Source organism: Branchiostoma lanceolatum, chromosome 5 (assembly GCF_035083965.1).
Source record: "Branchiostoma lanceolatum isolate klBraLanc5 chromosome 5, klBraLanc5.hap2, whole genome shotgun sequence".
Classification (NCBI taxonomy): domain Eukaryota; kingdom Metazoa; phylum Chordata; class Leptocardii; order Amphioxiformes; family Branchiostomatidae; genus Branchiostoma; species Branchiostoma lanceolatum.
The window spans coordinates 22,636,971-22,661,906 of NC_089726.1; the positions used below are offsets into that span (position 1 = coordinate 22,636,971).

General features: G+C 41.8%; 1 protein-coding gene across 2 annotated transcripts in view; it reads right to left on the reverse strand.

The window, feature by feature from the left end:
• Window positions 1–278: 278 nt before the first annotated feature.
• Window positions 279–24,936, reverse strand: part of LOC136435748 (HAUS augmin-like complex subunit 7) — a 120,032-nt gene continuing 95,374 nt past the window's right edge. The window contains exons 8-10 of one of the 2 annotated variants that reach the window (XM_066429442.1): window positions 22,998–23,207; window positions 1,879–1,990; window positions 279–809 (exon numbers count right to left, since the gene is read on the reverse strand). In XM_066429442.1, coding sequence (XP_066285539.1) covers window positions 688–809; window positions 1,879–1,990; window positions 22,998–23,207 — 444 coding nt within the window. In that variant the 3' untranslated portion in view covers window positions 279–687. The remainder of the gene's footprint in view (window positions 810–1,878; window positions 1,991–22,997; window positions 23,208–24,936) is intronic. The other variant, XM_066429443.1, reaches the window with a different exon arrangement.

Sequence of the window (24,936 nt, forward strand, 5' to 3'; positions counted from 1 at the left end):
GTAAGTTTTCATAACGTGACATAACTGTGTCATCTATCTCAGATGCTAACTGATTATTTGTTGCAACTGCCCTCCAGAATAATTTCTTTGAGGCTACAGGTTTAGAGGATCTGAGGCTAAGTTTTACTATCGCTGTCATTATTTGCATAATCAATGAGAAACACTCATAAAACATCATTTGGAAAACATCATTTGGCGAAGGTATGAGGTCATGGAACTCTAGTTGGTACATATACACTACATGTACTTACAATCAGAATGATAAATCACACAGAATATCAATTAAAAGAGCACATTTTATTCAATTCAACTGCACTACACTAAAAAAAACATCCATTTGCACAATATACATCTCGATTCCCAGGAAATATATCTATAAGGGATGCCCACAGTTTGTCGTGTTTGTCTAACAAGAAAACATGGTCTTAGGGAAGGATGTCAGTTCTTACCTGCAAAGTCCAACGTCAAAATTCCTAACATTTACTGGTTAAATTTTTACTTTGCGCAAAATTCATGTGCTTTTCTGAGTTTGTCTGGTGTATCATCAAAGTTCAGTGGGTATACAGTTCTTCACATTTTCCAAACAACTTTTTCTGCCACCACTTTGACAATTACTAAACCTTAGGGGAAAACCCCTGTCAAGTGATACAACGTTGAATCCAGGTTAGGATGAATTCAAGTTTCCAATCACGACAAGGTTGTTGATGCCAGTAGAGTGGAGTCCTGGAGGGCACTGGTGCGACATACAGACTGGTCCAGGACACTGATGCAGTCCTGCATCCTCAATGCTGCTGACTGGCTTATTGATGCTGAGGAGAAAAATCTAAATCAACAAAGTTGTCTTCAAAGATAGTGATGTCTTCAAAGATGGTGATGTATTTTTTCTGCATAAGAAATGAACATTATGGAGAAGGATTTTTTTTAAACTTTGTACCAACTGAAAGAGAGTAACTCACAAAATTCTAAACCAGACTTCTGGTCTTGAGATTTTCAAGATATGTCTCAGATGCAGAGCCTGTTGAGAACCTAATGATTAATAATGTTGTAAATGATGATAAATAAGCTTTCCAATGATATATGATACAATACAATTGATAAACATACTACAATCAGATTATGATTGATTAAAGTTAAGTTTCCAAACTTTATTGATGGGTTTATAATTGGGGTTGGTACTGCATGACTGTAAACAAAAGATATGGCTGATGACACACTCGTTTCCGGCCTGGGGATTTCTATACTTAAGAACCACAAAGTGACCGAAATCAAAGAGAAGCATGACAAACAAATATGTTGTAGTTGAGTCAGGGTACAATCTACAAAATAACCGAAAACTCCAAAAAGTTATTGTTTTTTAACATTTTGACGGCCACTTTTAAATGAGGTCATGCATAGGGAACTGCAGCCAACTCACCCTGGCAGGCAGCTGTAAAGGTCACACGCATTTATACTTAAAATCTCATTTGTACGATCTAAAACCTGACTTTTTATACTACCACAGTAATGTTCGTGCCTCGCTGGCACGTTAAAGTTACAGTTCAACATTTAGGGCGGTGGTCGCAGATACATGTAAATTCTGTGTACTGCTATGCTGAATACTTCATAACAATGAAATGAAATGAGAGCAGGACTCATGAGGAACAACTATTTCAAAAGCTGGGTCTGCTTTAGCCTCTACCAGGCACCGTCCTATCACTGGGAAAATAGTAGAAATCGGCCGAGGTAGTCTGCTATACAGGGTAGTTTGCTATACAGTGAAGCTCCATCGATAATGGAGCTTCACTGTATAGCGGACTACACTGTAGCGGACTACCTCGGCCGATTTCTAACATTTTCCCAGCGATAGGACGGGGCCTGGTAGAGGCTAGGTCTGCTTACCAAGATTGTTGAATATGCCATTGTGTCTGTCTGACACCTGGTCTCCCTGTGGGTTAGTCTCATGGCAGATGCTACTGTAGGAGGTCTTCAGTGTGTCCAGACTGGTCATGAGCTGGGAGGAGTACATTGAAATACAAGGCAATTGGAGATCGAACACTCTTCTCCCATAATGCTTTGCAACCCTTACAGTATCACAAACAAAGAAAATAGTTGCACTGAGGATGTACAGAAACACTTCATCATATAGATGAAAATCATGGAAACATTAAGCCAAGCCAAGAACACTATGTGTACTACTTCACTCACTTGTGTCGTGATGAAGGAAAATTAGGGCGATATGAGACGGGCTGCCGTGGAAAGACCTGCCTGGTCAGGACAGCGGAAAAACCAGTCCAGTCCGATTAGACCACTTGCGCCCCTGGCAGAAAGCAATAGAATTGCAAGCAGTCTGACGCGTTGCCGTTTATCCCAACATGAAGCAGACTGATTGGATAAATGTGGGTCTGCATACAAATCTCCTTGTTTATGCCGCATTCAGAAAGATAAGCGACAGTATTGTCTCTTCTGCCTCCTTGGCAACACAGCTACCTATTAAACAAACTCATTACAAAACATACGTCTGGAAATGACTTTTAACCTAGAAATAATTTTTCGATTGCGTGTACAGTTAGTTGGAACACTTTTGAAACGTTCATATCGATAACACTTACGTGCAATCACAGCTCTGTCAAAAGACGATGTCAGACATGCGTAGTAACAACAAATAACGAACATACAGATTACTTTAAGATCCTTACTTCGAAGAGAAATACAAACATTCAACACATAACAGCCATCACACAAACTACACATTGAAAAAGGCAGACATATTTTAAACCGCATTTCTTTGGAGCTTAGAGCTAATGCCAATACTGTGATTTAGGTAAGATTGAGGACCAGTGTCATTTTGTTGTTAATTGTACGCTATTCAACAATGAGACAGAGAAGAATATCCTCTTTAATAGTTAACAAGATAAGTTTCCTAGTTTATGTAGTAAGACGCAATTCTGTATGTGTGCAATTCTACTTTTGTCAGGTGATATCTCAATGAACCCAGGTCCACAGAGTTATCCCAGCCCACCAAAGAAAGAGCATAAGAAAGGACTCATGTTGACACACCAGAACATTCGTAGTCTCCCAGCGAAACACACTGATCTCCAGATCCTTTCCACAGAAAGTCAGATGGACATCATTGGCCTCACTGAAACTCACCTAAATGAACATTTTCCCGACAACATCATCCAGCTTCCTGGCTACATATTGCTAAGAAAGGACAGAGGTTCAAGACACGGTGGTGGAATAGCAATGTACATCAAGGATTCCTTAGCTTTCAAAGAACGAAACGATCTATGTGTTGATGGATTGGAAGCTCTATGGATCGAGCCACCCAAGTCGAAACACCTGCTCCTGTGTTGCGCATACCGACCACCGAACGACAACAATTTCTTCACTGCCTTCAGACAAAGCCTGGAAAAGGCATCTGACACAAACTTGGAAGTAACAATAATGGGAGACTTGAACTGTAACCTTCTCCAGGACAAGGGTCCCTCCGAAGATCTGACGTTTCTCTGTGACCTTCACGACCTCACCAATCTCATTACGGAACCAACACGAGTGACTGAAAACAGCTCTACTCTGTTAGATGTCATCCTCACATCCAACCCTAGCAAGTACTCAAAGAGTTGTGTGTTCAAATGTGGATTGAGTGACCACCACCTGATCTACACGTATCGAGGCTTGAAACAACCAAAACCCCCACCTAAATGGATCCCAGCAAGAATCTTCAAACGATTCGACGAGGAACAGTTCTACAAAGACCTAGCAAGGGTACCTTGGAGCACAGTTGCTGTCTTCGATTCTGTTCAGGACATGTGGAGTGCCTGGAAGTCACTGTTTGAATCGGTCTGTAACAAACATGCTCCAGTGAAGAAATTCCGGGTAAAAGGAACTGATTGCCCACCCAGGCTATCTCAAGATGTACGAGAGCTCATGTCCCTCAGAGACCAAGCAAGGTACACAGCCGAGAAAACACAAAAACCAACTGACTGGGAAACGTACAAAAAACTATGCAATCACACCAAGCGCTTAATCCTCTCCAGGAAAGGCAACTACTACACCGACAAAATCAACAATGGTTCCGTATCTGACATGTGGAGCTCCTTAAAGTCCCTGTTAGGAAAGCCAAACTCAGGTGTTATAACTGGCATGAAGGATACAGAGGGAAACACAAAAACATCACCACTGGACATCGCCCATGTACTCAACAAATACTTCGGAACAGTTGCTGAAATGCTAGCCCAAAACATCAACAAAGGGTTGTCACATTTCAGTCCTCTACAGTTTGTCAGACACTACCAGTCTGCTTCACCCTCAAACCTGTAACAGTGGACTTTGTGACCCAAGAGCTCATAGCTCTGAAGTCTAACAAAGCCACTGGACTTGACCATCTCAACAACAGACTTTTAAAGTCAGCCGCTCAAGAAATAGCACCTTCCCTGACGACCATCATAAAAGCTTCGATACAGACAAGTGAATTCCCAGAGGATTGGAAAAAGGCAAGGCTGTCACCCATACACAAGACTGGGGACAGAGACGCCCCCAACAACTACAGACCCATCAGCATCCTGCCTGCCGTCTCCAAAATCCTTGAAAGAGCCGTGCACACACAACTCTACGACTACCTGACAACCAACAACATTCTTTCAGAAGTTCAATCTGGCTTCAGACCAGGACACTCAACACAAACAGCTGTACACTTACTAACTGAGAGATGGTACAAGGCCATGAATGACGGCGAACTGACGGGAGCAGTGTTCATTGACCTGTCAAAGGCATTTGACACACTGGATCACACCATCCTCCTCCAGAAGATGTCTAGATACGGCATACAGGGACCCGCTCTTGACTGGTTCCAATCATATCTCACTGGAAGGAAACACTGTACATCCATCAACGGAGCAACCTCTGAGTTTCACCAAGTAAAATACGGAGTACCCCAGGGATCCATACTAGGACCCCTGCTATTCATCATCTACGTCAATGATATGCCAGAATGCCTTCAGTCTTGTGACACTTCAATGTATGCAGATGATACTGTGATCTACTATAGCAACAAGGACTCCAAAACGACCTTCAACGGCTGTCGCAATTGTTTGCTGCAAACTCGTTATCAAGGAATGGTGGTAAATGTAAAAGTATGCTCATTGGTACAAAGAGAAGACTGGCAAGCTGTAACATTCCCAACTTGGCTGTGAATGGCGTCAACCTAAAAACATGCGACAAATACACTTACCTTGGTGTAGTTATCGATCGTCAGCTCAAGTGGAAGGACCAAGCAAAGGCTGTACTAGGAAAACTGAGGCGGTCATTATACAAAATAAACACGTAAACCCTTTCATCTCAACCCCAGCACTCTGTACCCTGTATAATGCCATCTTCCTACCACACATCACATACGCCTGCACAGCATGGGAAGCTGCCCCCGACCAGGACCTACAGAAAATTCAAAGTATGCAGAATCGGGCTGGAAAACTGATACTAAAGGCCTCACACAGGACACCATCAACCGAAGTGCTCTCTCGGTTGAGCTGGAAAGACATTAAAACCACACACCAGTACTACAATGCCGTACAAATCTACAAAGCCCTAAACAACAAACTGCCACCCTACATGCGCCAGATGTTTGTGTACTGCAGAGACCAAAGTACACGGACAACCAGACAAAGCACAAGCAGTCAGCTAGTTGTCCCCAAACCCAAGCGAGAGATCTTCAGAAGATCGGTAGCCTACCGCGGACCAAATGTCTGGAACAGCCTACCGCCAGACACACGTACGGCTCCGAATCTGACCTCCTTTAAGAGACTCTTGAAGTAAAGGAAATGAACAAAACGAACGGACACGGACCATGAACCAGCTTTCGCCCCACTATATATTGTAACAGTTGTATATTGTTGTACCATAAATATGTATGATATATGTTGATAGAGTTATTAGGACTAAAATGACTGTGTATCTCTGTTATATTGTATCTGACCCTTACCTCTTCCCTCATGACCTCAATGAAAAGCGGCCTGCATGCCGATTTGAGCTTATCATGAATAAACAAAGGTTCAAACAAACAAACAAATGTTACCGGTATTTAGATAGCTCAGAAAAATTGGCATTCCTTACGAAACTAGACAAGACATATTTCATAAACCCTGTATGCTCATACATCTACGACTGCGAGAAGAAATTGAACCTGTACATAGCGGTATTAATTAGTCTTTTAGATGTAGTCAACCCTATCTACACTGGGTGGGGGGTGGGGGGGTGGGGGTGCGGTTGTGGTCTGTGCTAAAAGTGCCCGTGCCCGGTATGCAAATTTCACTAATTTCGATTTAAACATAGTTGTTTCCAATGTTTTCTTGCTCAACGACACTAGTTTCCTACTTATATAACATCATATGTTATTCAATGTAACTGTCATGATTAAATATTCATAAATTATGCTTATTTGATGACATCATCGCTCAAAATCCAAGATGGCGGACAATATCATTTTTTTCTGTATAAACAGGCTTTTTCGCATTTAAATTCGTCACAACCTGTAATTCTCACATTCAGATTAATGTTTTTAGTCTATTTTGATTGTTATTTGGGGTCATAAATGGAAAAAATGTACTACAAAAAATTTCAAAATGGCCGATCCAAGATAGGGGATCCCAGGGGGTCGCTAACAACACATGACGTCATTCTTTGACGTCATTTTGACGTCAACTTAGTCACCACTGACGTCCAATGTCTTTGCATACCTTTAAATCAATAATACGCACTATTTTGTCTAATACTTTTAGATATAATGGGAATTCCCTATTTAGCCAATAAAATCACATTGATGACGTCATAATTACGTCATATTACGTCATCAAATTACAGGGATTATAAAACTTCATGTGAACATCACCCCCTGCAAATTTGGCGATGATAGAGCATACCGTTCGGTTAATAGTTTGTCACATTTAACACATCATCATGAATCCCATTATGCCACCCACCGGAATGTTTGATAGACTTATTATATAATAAGCAGATTGACTACCAGTGATAGAGTCAGTATGTTGTAATTTCCATTATGTCATGCCTTGGCCTGATACGGGTGTTCCGGACCGTGTGATAACTATCCGGATCACATAGGGTTCGGGAGTGTTATCACACAGGCTTCCATAGAATATTTCGAACGCATTTCGAGCGCGCTGGTTGCGCCGCAGTCGGAAATTCGAATACCGGATTCGGAGATTGGAATCAATGTTGCTACAGTTTCTTGTTCGAGGACACAAAACTCCCTCAACTCCTGGCGCATTCCGCATTGAAATGTGTGTTTTCTCGGGTGGGTATGACCAAGGTATGACATAAATAAAATACAACACGTTGTATTCCGCATCACCCTCGGTCCCAGCCCTCCCGCGGGTCGGCTATAGTCATGATTTTTAAGTGGTGGATAGCTCTTTGTTAGGAAAATATGTCCTGTAGATTTGGACCCCCTAGCAGCTTTTTTTGGAACTACAGAGAAGGTCCCAGAATTTGTTTTCCTTGGTAGTGTTGTACCCGGTACCACAAATGACATCAAGAGAAGGTTATCACTTGCTGCCTCAGCATTTGGTCGACTAAGAAAAACAGTTTGGAACCGCAAGGACATCAGTAGATGCCTGAAAGTGCGCCTCTTTCGGGCACTTATACTCCCCATAGCTACATATGCTTGTGAAACTTGGACCTTAGAAAAGACAGATGAACTTCTCCTATTAGCCTTCGAAATGAGATGCCTATGGGCAATTCTCTGCATCACGCTCCGTGATCGCATACCAAATCTTGAAATCAGAGCCAAACTCGGGGCAAAAAAGACCATTGTGGAAATGGTACAGACGAGAAGGCTGAGGTGGTTTGGTCACGTCATAAGACGACCCCCACAAACAGTTAGTGTACAAAGCCTACAGCCAGGAGTTCGCCACCCCCAGACCCCGGGGAAGACCACCGAAGAGATGGAAAGACCAAATTGTGAAGGACACGGGCTTAAACAGTCGGGAAGCAGAGGCTAGGGCAAGGGACAGGACTACATGGAGGATCCTCCTGGAAAGCAAGGGGCCAGTTTCTGGCCTGAGCACGTAGGCAGGCAGGCAGGAGCTGATTTTGACTCAAACTTTGAAAGAGAATAACACAAGAAGGGGATGAATCGATAGATATCAATTATGCAAATTTATACTTAATTTGCATAATTAGTGACAAAATACTATAAATCCATAGTGGTAAGTGATGGGGATTTAATTTTTGCACCATTTGGAAGTTAAGTAAATGTGGCCACTATTAGACACAAATCTTGCATGGAGGGCCTCATTTACATAATTTATGAGGAAATGGTACAATATCTTTTTTTGTGAAAACAAGATTTTCATACATTGGACAACTTGTGTTATTTTGGTAGAGAAGGTGATCCACTGATATGATTTATGCCGCTTATGCGAGGTCCTTATTTGCATGTGGGTTAAAAACAAAAACATTAACAGAGACCACCGTCGCCATGGCAACATTTTTTTATGTTGCCAATCTTGTTTAGATTTAAGCTATTAACACATCCCAACTGTAACACAAATCAGTCTCTTTTAGCATTGTTTGGACATTAAAAAAAAAGATTTAGACATTCAAAAAAAAGATTGCTGCTTTGTGGGTACCTCTGTGTGAGTGTGTGTGTGGGGGGGGGGGGGCAAAGACAAACCAGCTAAAGTGTTCCAACTAACCGTACAATCAAATGAAAAATCATTTCTCACCTTGTATTTCAAGATTTATTTGTTGCAATGATTTAGTTTAATTGCCTTCGCAAGGGTATATTTGCCCTCGCCGTAGGAGAAGGGTATATTTTTGGTCCGGATTTGTGGAGTGATGGTGTTGGCGATATACAAAGTAACTCTTCAAGCCATGGACAGATGTTGGTGATTTTTGGTAGGTACGTTTCTGGTGGGGAAACGAAGGTCAAGTTCGAAGATGGAACTTCTGGGAGGTTCCTTTGGAGCTGCAGTGGACCTTTTGTGTTTGTCGGTTTGTTTGTTGGTGGCATAACTTGAGAGAAATTAAATGGATCGTAATGAAATTTAGTAGGTTGTTGGGGGTCGGGGAAACGAACGTCAAGTTGGAAGATGGGTCTTCCAGGGGGGTTCCTATGGTACTACAGTGGGCATTTGTTATCTAAATTTTTGGAGGAGGATAAGCAGGTTTTGGTGGATCTTAATTGTTTTGGGCAAGGAGAAACGCTTAGGGACATCATGAGATGCAAATCAGGTCCTTCTTTATATGATTAATGAGGAAAAGTAGAAATTCCCTTTCAATGTGCTATTTTTTGGATGACGACCTATATACAAGGACACCTATATACAAGGACACTGCCCACATGTTTGGCCGGCATGTCTGGACAGACTCAATGACACCTATATACGTGAACACTGCCCACATGTTTGGGCATGTGCTTTTCACAATGGCGCTTCAAGACATATGAACTGAGAACTGTAACATAGAGAGGAAAACCGATCGATATATCAATTATGTAAATAAGGACATAATTTGCTTAATTGAGGAGAAAATGTCATGATTCCAGGGTTGTAGGTAGTTAGGTAGTCAACGTGCTTACATGCGACGTGTTTACGTGCGATGTGCACCGTCGGGGCTATACCACCCCTTGCGAGGTGACATACCCCTTCATTGGCTGATACAAGACGGGGATGCGCCAGGTCTCCCGTCCGGATGAATGGTGTAAATCACAGCATGGCTGATACCAAAGTTGTAAATAACGGTAATTTGATACTTGCATTCGGAAGTTAAATGAAGGTGAACATCATCATACATTAAGGATGCAATCCATAACACACCTTTCAAACACATCTTTCATACAAGTTAACACCATTCGGCAAAGGTATGGGATCGCCGAACTCTAGTTTTCTCCATGAAAAAAGGCTTTTTCATGGATATACTGTTTTGCTTGCGTTTGGTGTTTGTTTGTATGTATGTGTCACCGGATGCTTAAAGTCGCCATAACTGTAGAACCTGTACATGGATTGTAATGATTTTTGGTATGTGGGTGGGTGTTAAGAGGAGGAAGGTCAAGGTCGATTTTGGGCCCCCTGGCATGTGTGACTGGAACTGCAATGGCGTATTTGTAAAAATCTTCAATGTAGAAGAACTGAAGAGTGGATCGACAGATCGTCATGTTATTTAGTACACAGGTAGGTTAGACCAATATGTACACACTTAAGTGCAAACTATGCAAATGTGACCGAATTTGCATAAGTAAGGAGGTAAATCGTTTGCATGTGTGTCGCTGGAAGCTTTAAGTAAGCATAACTGTAGAACGTGTAGATGGATTGTTATGATATTTGGTATGTGGGTATGCGCTGGGAGGACAATGGTCAAGGTCGATTTTGGGCCCCCTGGTTTGTGTCCCTGGAACTACAATGGCCTATTTGTAAAAATGTTCTAAAGGGGTATAACTGAAGAGAGGAACAACAGATTTTCATGTTATTTGGTACGCAGGTAGGTTGGACAGAGATGTACACACTGAAGTGCAAATCATGCAAAGTTAGTGTGTTTGCGTGTGTGTGCGCGTGTGTGTATGTTTGTGTCACTGTGTGTGTATGTATGTGTCACCGGATGTGTAAAATCAGCATAACTATAGAACGTGTAGATGAATTGTAATGATATTTGGTATGTGGGTAGTTGTCGGGAGGAGAAAGGTCAAGGTCGATTTTGGGCCCTCTGGTATGTGTCACTGGAACTGTAATGGCGTATTTGTCAAAATCTTCAAAGGTGAATAACTGAAGAAAGGAGCGACAGATTTTCATGTTATTTACTTGGCAGGTAGCTTAGAGAGGGTTGTATACAATGAAGTGCAAATTATGTAAATTGGACTTAATTTGCCTAAGTAATGGGGAAATCTATATTTGCTGTGTTGGCCTATCCTATATCGGGTGCTTTGTTCGTAGCTATAGCGTAAGTGGGTCACTTGTCAACAGCTGTTGGCTTTAGCTTGCCAAGCCCATCAATCAATTTAGCAACTGTTAGTTGTTAACAGCTGTTGGCGCTTAACAGTCTGTAGGGACTGATTTGACCAGACTAGAAGCTAATGACAGCAGGTACTGAAAGGAACAGTTATACATGGTTTTAATGTAAGGCAACTCATTCCAGTCTGTCTGTATGTTTGAGGACCCCAGTTGAATAATATGGGAAAATAGCAAAGAAGAGGTCAAGATCAGTTTCTGTGGATCAAAGGATATATGATGGGGATCCAAAGCATAAGGCATGTGAAGTAACCAGGACACATCACACATTTGATTATGTGTAAATTCACTTTGACCTGTTAACAGGCTGTTTCTTGCTCATACCGTGTACCAGTTGTGGTCTGGCTTTATTTTCTCAATGGTTTGGCAATGGTACTGTGGACCACAATATATTTAATGTACAATGCTACGATTGCTACCAGTTTATAAGTAACTACGTAGCACTTTGACATGATCTGGTCACCCGTAACCTTTCCTGCTTATCTATTGTACCCCTGTCTTTTATTCACCTGTAAAGTTGTGTTCTATCAACCGCTGTCCCTGATAGTTTATAATTTACACAACTTTGTAGGCAAGGTCGGGATGTCTCCAGGTGTCAGAGATACATAAGAAGATGAAGAGAGATCACATGAGAGCCAAAAGAGAAGGAGAAACAAATGCACTGAGGCGTAACAGACCACATAAAACAAATATAAACAAACACAACCACCCTGAAGCAGATAAAACATAACATAACAACCAAACAACAAATAACATACACAAACATAACACAACATTAAAAAAAAAACAAATTTCATGGAGATTTTGGGTCCTCAGACTCTTGTTATCTCCATGAAAAAAGGCTTTTTCATGGATATACTGTTTTGCTTGCGTTTGGTGTTTGTGTGTATGTATGTGTCACCGGATGCTTAAAGTCACCATAACTGTAGAACCTGTACATGGATTGTAATGATTTTTGGTATGTGGGTGGGTGTTAAGAGGAGGAAGGTCAAGGTCGATTTTGGGCCCCCTGGCATTTGTGATTGGAACTGCAATGGCGTATTTTTAAAAATCTTCAATGTAGAAGAACTGAAGAGAGGATTGACAGATCGTCATGTTATTTGGTACACAGGTAGGTTAGACCAAGATGTACACACTTAAGTGCAAACTATGCAAATGAGACCAAATTTGCATAAGTAAGGAGGTAAATCGTTTGCATGTGTGTCGCTGGATGCTTAAAGTCAGCATAACTGTAGAACGTGTAGATGGATTGTAATGATATTTGGTATGTGGGTATGCGCTGGGAGGAGAATGGTCAAGGTCGATTTTGGGCCCCCTGGTTTGTGTCCCTGGAACTACAATGGCCTGTTTGTAAAAATGTTCTAAAGGGGTATAACTGAAGAAAGGAACAACAGATTTCCATGTTATTTGGTACGCAGGTAGGTTGGACAGAGATGTACACACTGAAGTGCAAATCATGCAAAGTTAGTGTGTTTGCGTGTGTGTGCGTGTGTGTGTATGTTTGTGTCACCGTGTGTGTATGTATGTGTCACCGGATGCTTAAAATCAGCGTAACTATAGAGCGTGTAGATGAATTGTAATGATATTTGGTATGTGGGTAGGTGTCGGGAGGAGAAAGGTCAAGGTCGATTTTGGGCCCCCTGGTATGTGTCACTGGAACTGTAATGGCGTATTTGTCAAAATCTTCAAAGGAGAATAACTGAAGAAAGGAGCGACAGATTTTCATGTTATTTACTATGCAGGTAGCTTAAGCAGAGATGTATACGATGAACTGCAAATTATGCAAATTGGACTTAATTTGCATAAGTAATGAGGAAAATCTATATCTGCAGTGTTGTCATGTGGCACCCCACCTGTCAGTAGCTATTTATAGCGAAAGTAGGTCAGACTTCTCCCCTTGCAGTGTGGGTCATACTATTGAGCGATATAGAATGGGGGGAACTGGTTTAATAGAAAAACAACGTTTCATGGAGATTTTGGGTCCTAAGACTCTTGTTGGTAGCTGTGTCACCAAGGAGTTTGAAAAGACAAGACTGTCGCTAATCTTACGATTGCAGCGTAAACAAAGATATTTGCATTCATCAATCCAATCAGTGCGCTTCATGTTGGGATATTCAGCAACACGTCAGACTGCTTGCAATTCTATCGCTTTCTGCCAGGGGCGCAACATGTCTGACTGGGCCGGACAGGTTTTTCCGCTGTCCGGACCAGCCAGGTCTTTCCACCAAATCGATATCACACTACTGACTACACTGATAAGTCCCTTCACCTTCAGTATCAAATGCCAAACCCGAAATGCCTGTAATGTCTGTTTTTTGTTGTTTGAAAGAAGCACTTGAAGAATTACTGCTACGGCCATAAATCATAGTAAGATCATGCTTAATTATAAGCTTACATGTAGTTTAGAATTTCTATCATTGCAGTTATTAAACATTGATTTAGAACTGCAGTTATTCTTTGCACCTCTACTGCTACAAACTAGAGTTCCACGACCTCATACTTTTGCCAAATAATTTCAACCTTTATGAAGGACGTATTCTCAGTGTTTCCCATCTATTATAAGTCATACCAATTGATCATCTCCTCCACCCAAACAACAGAAGTTGTCCAAAGTATGAGCTTAACAATGAAGGTTATGCAAACATCTGTCATCAATTATGCAAATAATAACGCCAACATTTCCCACAAACAAGGCTATAGAAGATTTCTGACTGTGATGAAAACGGCCCCTTTGCGTATGACTGCAATGGTGACCTTTGGCCTCCAACCATCAGCAACCTTGATGAATGGTTTTACCTTTGCCAGAGAGAGGAACATCTACTTATTCAAAATCAATCTCGTTTAATTGGGCATGAACGCGTGGGGGGGGGGGTCTTAACGGGGACTTTTTTTGTTTTGAACTATGATAAACCTGGTTAAAACTTTACACTACACGCTGATATAAGGCCCATTTTTTTGTGTAGCTGTGTGTAAAAGTTAATCATGCATGATTTTTAGAAGATGCATTAGAAAAGTTTGCTTGGGCTCTACATGGGGGATATGAGTATACCTGAAAAAGAATTTTGCACATTTTGTTGTTGTTCACCACAATGTTTGATTATTTACGTTCCTTACCCATGCAATGTCACTACATTCACTATGTGGAACATAAATATGAAAAGGATCTGCATGGGGGTTATCACGACTTCACATAATTATGTGATATCATTTAATACTCACATTGGCACACCTCACCGTCATATGAGCAATCTATAAAGTAGGCAATAGCAGAAAAGCAGAAGCCAATATAGCTATAAGTGCTCAATGAGGATCAGTACGGGTATATATATAACGCACTGGAATAGAGTCAGACTGAAGTATACTTTTTAAGTACATAGCTCATGATATCGAATTACAAGTCTTAGAATAAATGCTACAATCTACAAAAGTCATTCAATTCTAAAAAGCACCTGTTTGCTTCAAGTAGCAATTAGGACGCAAGTCAGACACTTTACTTCAACTTCTTCAACTTCAACTTCGGTTACCCCCAAATAACCCCGCTAGGGGCAAAGTAGGGGGAAGGAGGTCCCAGGCTAAGGCGGGCAGGCCTCCAGCCTGGCGCGGAAAGACTCAACGGTGGGAGCCGTAACAACTGCGCCAGGCAGGGCGTTCCACTCGGGTATGGTGCGGGGGAAGAATGAATGTTTGTAAAAGTCTGTCCGGGCGTAAAGTGGTTGAAATTTGAGCGTGTGGCTCCCCCGGGTGCGCCCCTGAGCTGGTTTCAGTAGACTATCTGTGTTAATATTGATGTAGTTATTGACTAGCTACATGTATATATATAGCTTATAGAAAAAGGTGAGGCGGGCGTTCCTCCTCCTTTCAGAGAGAAGGGTCCACAGCAGGTCATTGAGCATTTGTGTCACGCTGCTAGTCTGCCGGTAGTCATTCAGAGTCACTCGGGCGGCCCTGCGCTGGACGGCCTCCACCGCCTGTATCCCTTTGGTGGTGTACGGGTCCCAGATGGTGGCACTATATTCCAAGTGGGGCCGCACCAGCGCTTTGTAACAAGTGGCCTTGACCCTAGATGGACAATGGGTCAAATTGCGCCGAATGACCCCTAGTACCCTGCCGGCTTTGCTAGTGGCGTAGTTGATATGGGTGTCCCACCGCAGATCGTCGGACAGTTGTACTCCAAGATAGGGGTGGGACTTGACACCGGTGAGGGCTTCTCCACTTAGGGAGTACTGGGTTAAAATGGGGTGCTTTTTACGGGTGATATGGAGGATGTGGCATTTAGAGGGATTGAACGACGTAAGCCAACGATTTTGCCAATCTGTTAGCGCATCAAGATCAGACTGTAGACCTTGTGCGTCAGAAGGCGTGCTGATAGTTCGATAAATCAAGCAATCGTCGGCAAATAATCGAACGTGTGAATCTTCGGAGCTGGGGAGGTCGTTAATGTACAGTAGAAAGAGCAAAGGGCCTAACACTGTACCCTGTGGAACTCCAGAGGTGACCCTGACAGCTTTAGATGTTCCGCCGTCCGCCGTCAACCCTCTGGGTTCTCTCTGTTAGGAAGGCCCTAAACCAAGACTGAAGAAGGTCAGAAATGCCGTAGTGCTCGAGCTTGCTTAGCAGCCGCTCGTGGGGCACGGTGTCGAATGCCTTGCTAAAGTCAAGCACCGCGACATCGACCTGTTTGTTATGGTCAAGATTGTTGGCCAAGTCTTGGAGGGTGAGTACCAGCTGGCTCTCACAGGACAGACCCTTCCTGAAACCGTGCTGCGCCGGGGACAGAACGCCATGAGTGTCAAGATGTTTCATCATGTGGCTGTGCACAATGTGTTCAAGCACTTTGCCACAGACCGATGTCAAAGACACCGGCCTATAGTTGGAAGGCATTGTTCTGTCACCCTTTTTGAAGATTGGAGCGATGTTAGCTGTTCTCCAATCCTCAGGTACGTCTCCCGTAGATATTGATTGGGAGAATATTGTCTGTAGTATTGGCGCAATTTGCTCGGCAACAGTTTTCAGGAGGCGAGGTGGTATTCCGTCTGGTCCTGTGGACTTGCTGGGATTAAGACTAGAGAGCTGTTTGGCTACCCCCTCCACTGAGATGTTAAGGGAGGAGATAGTTGGAACTATGGATTCGCCAAGGGTAGGAACGGTGGATTTATCCTCCCTGGTAAACACTGACTCAAACTGGGCTCCCAGTGCATCAGCCTTTTCCTTGGGGTCAGATGTTACTAATGTTAGCACCCCCTGGTGTCTTATGGCCGATGCACCAGTCGAGTCCTGTCTGAGAGATTTGACATAGGCCTTGGGATTATCCTCGATGTTTGTCTCAAGGTAGTTGGAAACATAATCCCTATGGGCCTTCCTAACTCTCTGCTTAACTCCCTTCCTACACCTCTTGAACTTTGCCCAGGCTTCATGGGAGTTGGATCTCCTCAAGCCTTAAAAAAAAGGCCGCTTACGAAATGCTTTGCGAATCTGGGGTGTTATCCAAGGTTTGCTAGATTGTGGCCTCACTCGTTTCCTGGGAACATGCTTATTGGCAGCACCACTAACGGCTGCCTTAAACAGCTCCCAGTTTTCTGAAGCAGTATTATGCTGTGCTTGGTTTGCATGCTTTAGAGCTACATAGTTAGATGCTAAGCTATAGCAATGCTTTTTACAATTGATTTTCATTCAGTGGTAGTATTTTTTGACAATCATGCATGGTTTTCACACAGCTTCACACAACTTACCCTGCAGTGAGACGTCGTTACCTGATTTATCAAAGTTCAAAACCCAAAAAATCCCCATAAAGACCCCACTTAACGGCTTGTGTTATGCGTGGCCCAATTAAATGACGATTGATTTTATATTTAAGTAGATGTTCCTCTCTCCAGCAAAGGTAAAACCATTCGAGGTTGCTGATGATTGGATAAAAAGCCCTTTGAAAACGACTGAAATTGGGGGAGATGAAAATTCTGCTTTCATTGAACTTGCCATACATTGTACCCGTTACATTTGTTGTGCAATAAACTTTACTTACTTACTTACTTACTTTGGTTCTGGTAACCCCCTAGTACACCCTTTTAATGTGAATACTTCATCTTCAACTTTTCGTCATAAAAACTAGAGAACACAACATACAATATGGAAATATAAAAGTTTTGTTCATATCTTTATCAGAATTACCAGGGTAGCCAATGCAATTTCAGTAATTTTTCAGCCATAAATTCTTTGAATAAGTTTGATTTTCGGGAGCCTCGTAGGGGGGTCCCAGAACTCCATAACGAAAAATAACTGAAGGGGTTTAATTATAAGGCTTTTCATAATTCCACATACCTTACACACATGCAAAGAATGAGCTGATTCAGCTGACCCCCATCTTCCCACCTCTGCCCGGTTTTGCCTGGTTTTCTCAGACATGCAATGACTCTTAATTATGCAAATGAGGTCTTCGTTTGTACAGTTGATATCTATCAATATTTCTGTCTTCCTCAGTTACATATGTCACATGTTTGAGAGTCCTATCATGAAATGCGGCAGATGTATAAACTTTCCTCATTAATTATGCAAATTGGATACTGATTTGCCTAATAAGTAAATCTAATGATTTAAATCATCACTCAAGCTCTCTACAAACCAAAAACCAAGACCATCCATCTAGCCCTTCTTGTCAGTTATTCCCTTTTCAAAGTCAGAAGCAAAACCTGCCCCTGCAGTTCAAACAAAGCCACTAGGGGGCCCAAACCTATACCACTTACTTTCTGTCCAAAGAGCTATCTACCACTCAAAAATTAGGACCATAGCATGTTCAGTACTAGATATCAAAAACAGGAAGTTCTGCTGGAGTACCTTAACAAGCCGCTATATAGGTGGCCCAAAATCTAATCATTTCCAGGTCTCATCAAGACCTACCCACATATTAAATACCAAGACAATCCATCCAGGCCTTCTCGACTTATGCTGGTCTTCTACATACATGTACCTACAAAACATACATGTAACCTTCTTGGCCAAGCCTTTTGTAGAAATGATGAACTGTAAATGAGACACAGCTTTTTTATAGGGCTGATAATTGTATGTAAGAAGTCAATATATGTATTTGGAAAAGTTGCTAGGGACAGTTTGATTAGCCATGGTTGAAATTGATTGATGGAGGCCATACAGTTGCATACAAAATTATTCAACCCGGCTTGCATTTTGGACATTTTGGCAAATTAAGGAAGATTACAACTGCAGAATATTACTAAATCTTGTAAGTGATGAAAGTTATTACAATCTGATACCACAGCAAAAGTCAAGATTTTTTGGGACCCAGGATTGAATCCAAATGGGTTGTGCCCAGAGACATGTCTGAACTTGCACCCCAACGTTGTGCCCTTGGGAAAGGCACTTAACACGACTTTCCTCACTTCACTCAGGTGTAAACGAGTACTAAGCTCATCTAGCCCTCGGTTAGGACGTTAAATGGAGGTCCCGTATTTGTGGAGTCTCAGCCACACCCCACGCACGTAAAAAAAACACCACACCTTTCGAAAAAGAGTAGGGGCATGCTCCGGTGTGCGATGGTCCAAATCCTTCTGTCTGGAGTCGGTGATTCACTACAAATCACCCGGATGGAGGCCTGGCAACCTCCGTCTCGTATGACAGGCAACGAAAGGGTATGTCACCCCGTAAAAGGGCGGTATAACCCTGTCGTAGCGAAAGCACATCGACTGATGATGGATGTTGGTGTGTGTTTGGAGTTATTGTCTTGCTGGAATGTCCAATGACGCGCCAGCTTCAACTTCTTAATGGACTTGGTAACTTTTTTGGCCAGAATATTCTAGTACCAGTTTGAATTCATGATGGGTATTCCCAGTGCCATTAGAAGTAAAACACCCCCAAAGAATCTCAGACCCACCACCATGCTTCACAGTAGGCAGGGTGTTCCTCTCTGCGTAAGCGTATCTTAGTCTTTCCTGCGCCAAACATACTTCTGACCGGGAGGATCAAAGAGGTCAACTTTTTTGTTTCATCAGTCCAATTATAGAACAGTGTCCACAATTTACTTTTGTGGCATTAGTAGGTTGGTTTGAGCATACTGGATGCAACTTTTCTTGTAGCATGGCTTCAGCAATGGTGTGGGTTTTTGGGTTCTGGCATTGAGCCCTTCAGCATGAAACCCCAAGCACACATCAACATCCACAAATGTTTGGTCAGAGAAAGAACCTGGAAGGTTCTTGATTTAAACCATAACAATCTCCATACTTAAACCCAGTTGAGAATTTTGGGTTGGATCTGAAGAAATCAGTAGCGGCACGTAGAACTCAGAAAATTGTTGAGCTGGAGACCATTGCCCATGAGAAATGGGCCAAAATTCACAAAGAGCACTGCCAGAGGCTTGTGACAAGCTATTGTCAACGTCTACATCAGGTTATTGCAGCTTTTAGATAAATAGGGGTGCTACACAATGTACTACATGTAAAGACAGACCGTCATGGGGGGTTGAATAATTTTGCACCCTGCTTTTTGTGTGAAAGTTGCAATTTTGGATGGACTATGAAAAAAATCTTGACTTTTGCTGTGGTATCAGATTGTAATAGTTAAAGGCACCCAGAGCATTTTACGAGGCTTGAAAACTGGAAAATTCTAGTTGCTGTAATCTTTATGAAATTGACATTTAATGCCACTATTTACCAAATTTGCGTGCGGATTTCTTATCAAAAGTGCTCAAAAGCGGCACAAAAATAAGCTACATGGTGATCTTTTACTTTCACGCGCCTAGTGTAAATAGACCAATACCATAGCCGCGCCCACCTCCGTCGAAACGTAGAAATGCAAAATTAAAACATAGAAATGCAAATATTTGACGGACGTGCAGTCACTCTCTCATTGGTCGAACCGCTAATTGTGATGGACAGTCAGGATCAGTCTATTAGGGATTGAATTTTCTATCAGTTCTCATCACACAACATCGTATCTTTGCTCCTTTAATGTCGACATGTAATGGCATAGTGTTACTGAAACTTACTATATGTACGGTCCCCCGAAAGTGCGAAATGGAACGAAATGGAACGAAATGGAACGAAATGGAACGAAATGGAACGAAATGGAACGAAATGGAACGAAATGGAACGAAATGGAACGAAATGGAACGAAATGGAACGAAATGGAACGAACTAAAACAACATATGTAACATTATTAAATGAAATACCAGTAGATAACGAAGTATAAGGAGTAGACTGGAACAGGAAGCATTTTAAATACAGAAGTGAGTGGTAAATACATAATATAACGTGTTTTATATCTTGAATCTATGTAATAATATTAAATACAACGTTTTTGTCGCGTTTGTGTGGCTAGATTCTTCCCTGATAATGGAGACGCCGCGTGCAAAGAGATCCGCCGCTCTTGCTTGTGTACCAACTCGTCAATGCAAATGAACTGCTGCAAATAGCAGGGAAAACAAGCAAACCGAAATAGTATTGCAGAAGTTGATGGTAACATTGCATCTCCAAGAGGGCATGAGGCAAGCGTAATCTTATTATGTATACAGCTAGCGTGTTTGCGTGTTGTGTGAACCGTGAAATACATGCATTGCTCGTTCACACCCTCCCTTTGTTTTGTCGTGAACAAGGAAGCATAAATGTCTCCAGGGGACTCCACGTCCGTGTTTGAATGGAGTGTGAAATGTGTGAAATGTGTGACGCGCCGCTGAGCTTCATTTAAATATCATTCACGGAGGGGTCCATTCAGGGGACAGGGGTTTGACTTTAAGCCGAACAATTGGAAAGATATGCATATGCTACGTACCAGTTATGGACTAAAACCGTATTTAAATAAATGGAAAGTCGGGGTTTGATTCAACCTGTCGGCAGCACGCCCACAGTTCCGTCGCGCTGGCAACAATACCGGTTTATTTGTATGCGGGGCTCCATTTGGGGGAGAGATTTATATATAACTAGAGTTCCACGACCTCATACCTTCGCCAAATGATTTTAACCTTTACGACTGACGTATTAGGAGTGTTTCTCATCAATCATAAATCATACCAGTTGATTGTCTTAAAATATAACATGTCCAAAGTATGAGCTTAACAAATTTATCATCAATTATGCAAAGGAGGCCCTTATTAGCATAATTTGATTCAACAATGTTCACATTCACATAACGTCCCGATGCCACAAAAAAGGATTAAATGTATGAAATTGCCGTCTTTTGCCAGTGTGGAATAATAGAAGGTACTCATTAAGTATGCAAATAAGGCCCACATTTGCATATTTTCTATTTATCAACAGTCCTCTCTTCCTCAGTAACAATTTGAATTGTCATATCATGGAACAAAGCGGATTTTTAAAGTTTCCTCATTAATTATGCAAATTAGAATCTGATTTGCATAATTATCATCCAATCATACTAAGCATCACAAAAACTATTCACATACCAAAAATCATGACCATCCATCCAGGCCATCATGTTATAGTATTTTTGAATTAATTATGCAAATGAGGTCTTCATTTGCATAGTTCGTATCAATTAATATTTCTCTCTTCCTCAGTTACATATGTCACATGTTTCAGAGTCCTATCATGGAATTTGGCGGATGTATAAACTTTCCTCATTAATTATGCAAATTAGATACTGATTTGCATAAGACGTGTCTAATCATGTACATCATCACTCAAGCTATCTACCTACCAAAAATCATTACCATCCATCAAGCCCTTCTTGAGTTATTACCTTTCAAAGTCAGACGCAAAACCTGCTCCTGCAATTCCAAAAAAGCCGCTAGGGGGCCCAAACCCACACCACTTACTCTCTGTCCAAAGATCTATCTAACACTCAAAAATAAGTTCCATAGCATGTCCAGAACACGAGATATCAAAACAGGAAGTTCCGCTGCAGTACCGTAAGAAGCCGCTAGGGGGCCCAAAATCTCATCGTTTTTAGGTCTCATCAAAACCTACCAACATACCAAATACCAAGACAATCTATCAAGGCATTCTCGAGTTATCCTGTGACACTACAAACAGACAAACAGACAAACGCTACCCTCTGCATAACCTTCTCGGCGAAGGTAATAAAATAACGCTTGCCTCATGCCCTCTTGGTGAATTATGAGATGCACTGTTACCACCAACTGTATAATCTAGCTATAGTCCTAACTTCGATACTCAGTTCCGTTTGCTTGTTTTCCCTGCTATTTGCAGCAGTTCATTTGCAGATCGTTGGTACACAAGGAAGAGCGGCGGATCTCTTTGCACGCGGCGCCTCCATTTTCAGGGAAGAATCTAGCCACACAAACGCGACAAAAACGTTGTATTTAATATCATTACATAGATTCAAGAAATAAAACACGTTATATTATGTATTTACCACTCACTTCTGTATTTAAAATGCTTCCTGTTCCAGTCTACTCCTTATACTTCGTTATCTACTGGTATTTCATTTCATAATGTTACATATGTTGTTTTAGTTCGTTCCATTTCGTTCCATTTCGTTCCATTTCGTTCCATTTCGTTCCATTTCGTTCCATTTCGTTCCATTTCGTTCCATTTCGTTCCATTTCGTTCCATTTCGTTCCATTTCGCACTTTCGGGGGACCCTATATGTAGGAATGACTAGAACTTGAAGTTTTTTTATTCAAGTTTCAAGCCTCATAAAATGCTCTGGATGCCTTTAACATATCTGTTCATCACTTATAAGATTTAGTAATATTCTGCAGTTGTAATCTTCCTTAATTTGCCAAAGTGTCCAAAATGTAAGAGGGTTTGAATAATTTTGCATGCAACTGTATATATGAAATCACTACAAATGGACACATCTTGTGGTCCACTTGACTCAGAATATAGATGTTTGGAGTTCCAAGTCCAAATGGAAGGTCCCAATGCTGTGTCCTTGGGAAAGGCACACTTATTTTCTCACTCAGATGGAAAGAAGTACCTAGCTGCTCTCAGATAGGGTGTAAAGGTCCCCTGTTTGAGGAGAGCCACACCTTGAGCAACTTACCAGTTATGTGACGCAAACATCCCAGTCTGCCTTACCTGGGTGCAGTGAGTGAGGAGACTGTGCACTCTCTTGAAGGCAGGACCCAGATTACCCAGAGTCGGGGGGGGACGTTTACACCACGGGCGCAGTTCCTGCTCGTAGCAATACGAGAACCCAGTAAGCAGCTGTTCCAACTCTGACAAAACCAGTCCAAGTGTCCGACTCACTCTAATGACAGAGGCAGGGTCAGGTTCTCCATACGTATGCTGCAACAATAAAAGATTATCTTTGATGCATACATGTAGTAATTTTTGAACGGAACTACATGTATCAGACCATAGTTCGTTAACTGTTCTACAAAAATGCACATGCCCTTTATCCTCGCATTTTACCCTAAAACCATCAAAAACAAGTTAATAGATCTTGCTACAGTCATATAATTGTGACTTATGCTGTACAGCGTATACAGTATTTGATTTAACGGTAGCATTTCGCACTCTAGTTTGACTGCACCCAAGAGTCACGGCAGGTTTTTGGTTCACGTTTTAGAGCAACGTTCCAGCACAAAAGGGGGTCAAAACACAAGAAAATTAACTAAACGTTAAGAAGTCATTTCTGGCTACATTTAATTATCCTATGTGCACAAAATGGCATCAAAACCTCACAACATTGTTCTGCTACAGCAGGCATGTTCCATTTTTTATCTTCGCCGTGTACTATAGTACTCGGGCAAGATTATGTTTTTGGTTGAGCCAGCTGTTTGGTGGGTCTGTATGTATGTCAAGAGCATAACTCAAGAAACCTTTGATGAATCTTTATGATTTTTGGTAGGTGCGTAGTGGTTGTGCAAAGGAAGGTCAAGTTAAAAAATGGTTCACCATGCGTTTTTCAACAGTACTGCAGCGGACTTTTAGTTTTTGGGTGTTTGTATGTAGGCAAAAAAAGTGACGGAAACATTGATGGATCCTCATGATTTTTTGTAGGTATGTAGATGTTGTGAAAACGGAGGTCAAGTTCAAAAATGGTTCCCCTGACAGTTTCCTTCAGTACTGCAGCGGGCTTTGTGTGGATGTGAATTTGTATGTGGACAACATAACTCCAGAAGCTGTTTATGGTTCTGTATAATATTTAGTGGATGGGTAGGGTTTACAGATAGGAAGGTCAAGTTCGATAATGGGCTTTCTAGCAGGTACCTAAGGTACTGCAGCGGAGCTTCAAAATTTTGGAGCATATTTTCTGAAAGTGCTATGGTCATGATTTTTGTGTGGTAGATAGCTCATGCCACATGAATTAAGTTGTGTAAGTTTGGGCCCCCTAGCGTCTTGTTTGGAACTGCAGTGGGTGTTTTTGTTTTGACCTTCGGACATGAATAACTCGAGAAGGGGTCCACAGATTGTCGTGAAGTTTGGTATGTAGAGAGCTCAGATGGTGCTTTACACAATCAATGACTAATTATGCAAATCAGGAGCTACTCTGCATAATTAGTAAAGATAGTTTGTAAATCCACTACATTATATAAGACAGTGTTCCCGAAACAGGTCAACAGAGGGCCTTGCCTAAAAGTATAAATAAACAGATAGGCCACATAAATAAACAAATGGGGCAGTCTGCACTCCAAGCAGATGTGTGGGTCCGATTGGTTTTTATCGTGTTCAGTTTAGGCATTTTTGTCAAACACACGGTTGGAGACATAACGAAAAGGGGACAAAATAGAAAGCCTGACAAAAACACATAGAAACATGTCAAAAACCAGCCGGACCCACTCCTCTGCTCAGAGAGTACACTGCACCAAAACTGCACCACTGCTAGGTAGTACCTAGCACCGTATGGAAAAGTCACATGGACTATGTCTTGCAAAATGTGCATGATATGGAATAAAGATTTATTCCATTTATATATATTGACTGTACCATTTAATTATAACTTTTTTTTTTTTTATGACCAGTTATAACATATATCAGCACACTATACACATATACTAGTCCTGTACTACCA